Here is a 1,577-nt window from a genome sequence, read left to right as displayed (position 1 = left end):
CCGATAAATGGTTGATTTAGGTGCAATCTTACTGGCAGCAATATCCTTGCCTGTGAAGCCCTTTTTGGGCAAAGCAATGATGACAGCACATGTTTCCTTGCAGGTAACCATGGTTGACAGAGGAAGAACAATGATTCCAAGCACCACCCTCCTTTTGAAGCTTCCAGTCTGTTGTTCGAACTCAATCAGCATAACAGAGTGATCTCCAGCCTTGTCCTCGTCAACACTCACACCTGTGTTAACGAGAGAATCACTGACATGATGTCAGCTGGCCCTATTGTGGCAGGGCTGAAATGCAGTGGAAATGTTTTTTGGGGATTCATTTGCATGGCAAAGAGGGACTTTGCAATTAATTGCAATTCATCTGATAACTCCTCATAACATTCTGGAGTATATGCAAGTTGCCATCATACAAACTGAGGCAGCAGACTTTGTGAAAATTAATATTTGTGTCATTCTCAAAACTTTTGGCCACGACTGTACGTGAAGTATTGGAGCTCCCGAGTGGCGCAGTGGTCTAAGGCACTGCATCTCAATGCTAGAGGTGTCACTACAGACCCCCTGGTTTGAATCCAGGCTGTATGACAACCGGCTGTGATTGGGAGACCCATTGGGCAGTGCCCAACTGGCCCAGTCATCCGGGTTTGGCCGGTGTATGCCGTCATTGTAAATAAGAATTTGTTCTTAACTGACTTGCCTAGTTAAATAAATAAATAAAAAACAGTTTACAACTGGACAACAATGTCACAAAAAAACTTCAAGGATACAACCAGTTTTTCCCATTGGATTGTAACTGTCTGGCTGTGAACTCTGACCTGTGTTGTGGGTTGGATAGGATCCTGTGTGTGACCCCTTCCTCGCTGCGGTCCTGAAACATGCGGAGGAACTCTGGGTAATGGATCACACCTGTCTTGTTGAGTCCCAGGCCACAGCGAGCCAAAAACAAGCCCACATGCTCCCTCTTTAGATTCAGGCCAAAGGTCTTCAGCACCTGTAGAAACTCCTCCAGGCCAACCTAGACAAATGTCCCGGCAAACACACAGACCTAGTTTAAATACTTTGAATTTCTTTATTTCTTTCTTCAGTTCAATACCAGGCCAATAGTTTGACTAGAAGTGAAACAATATTGAATCTTCACTTGTCTCCAATCCCTAGCTGTCAACAGACTCACCTTGCAGGTCTGGTCTGGATCCAGTTGGTCAAACTGGGATTTCATTCTCTGGACGCCCTCCCTAAACTTGTCCTTCAGCCACTTCTCCATGGCGATGGATACCCCACGCTCCTCCTCCGACTTCGACAGGGCCCTGGGTCTGGCTGAAAGCATAAGGCCATGATGGGTAAAGGAAAAAGAGTGGTTTAGTATCAATGAGCAAACTGTAAAATGCCCCACTGGCACGCATCAATGATAATTTCAGCTACGGACACATAGCCCTCGAAATTTGAAGAATTTGCATGTACCTAAACTTAACTAATAAATAAATGTATTAATTTATTAATGAATAATTATTTAAGAAAATAAGGCTTGTTTGCATGTGGAAAACCTACAGATCGCACCTTTAATTTCAGGGGAAATTGCC

The 1,577-nt window shown here is 44.3% G+C and overlaps 1 protein-coding gene across 1 annotated transcript; it reads right to left on the bottom strand.

Annotated features, from left to right (window-relative positions):
• Positions 1–757: 757 nt before the first annotated feature.
• Positions 758–1,324, bottom strand: LOC145878516 (uncharacterized). The gene is made up of 2 exons (XM_082973795.1): positions 1,172–1,324; positions 758–1,015 (listed from the first exon to the last, which is right to left on the bottom strand). The coding sequence occupies exons 1-2, from the start codon at positions 1,322–1,324 to the stop codon at positions 758–760; spliced, it is 411 nt and encodes a 136-aa protein (XP_082829921.1).
• Between the last annotated feature and the right edge of the window lie 253 nt (positions 1,325–1,577).

The sequence above is a fragment of the Salmo salar genome, chromosome 04 (assembly GCF_965601325.2).
Source record: "Salmo salar chromosome 04, fSalSal1, whole genome shotgun sequence".
In the NCBI taxonomy this organism is placed as follows: domain Eukaryota; kingdom Metazoa; phylum Chordata; class Actinopteri; order Salmoniformes; family Salmonidae; genus Salmo; species Salmo salar.
This window is presented reverse-complemented; position numbering and strand designations above follow the sequence as displayed.

Excerpts from the sequence above, each read along its gene's own strand:
- LOC145878516 (XM_082973795.1), bottom strand. The coding sequence starts at position 1,324 with ATGCTTTCAGCCAGACCCAGGGCCCTGTCGAAGTCGGAGGAGGAGCGT. Across the intron at positions 1,016-1,171 it reads ATCCAGACCAGACCTGCAAG|GTTGGCCTGGAGGAGTTTCT; the intron begins GTGAGTCTGTTG and ends ACATTTGTCTAG.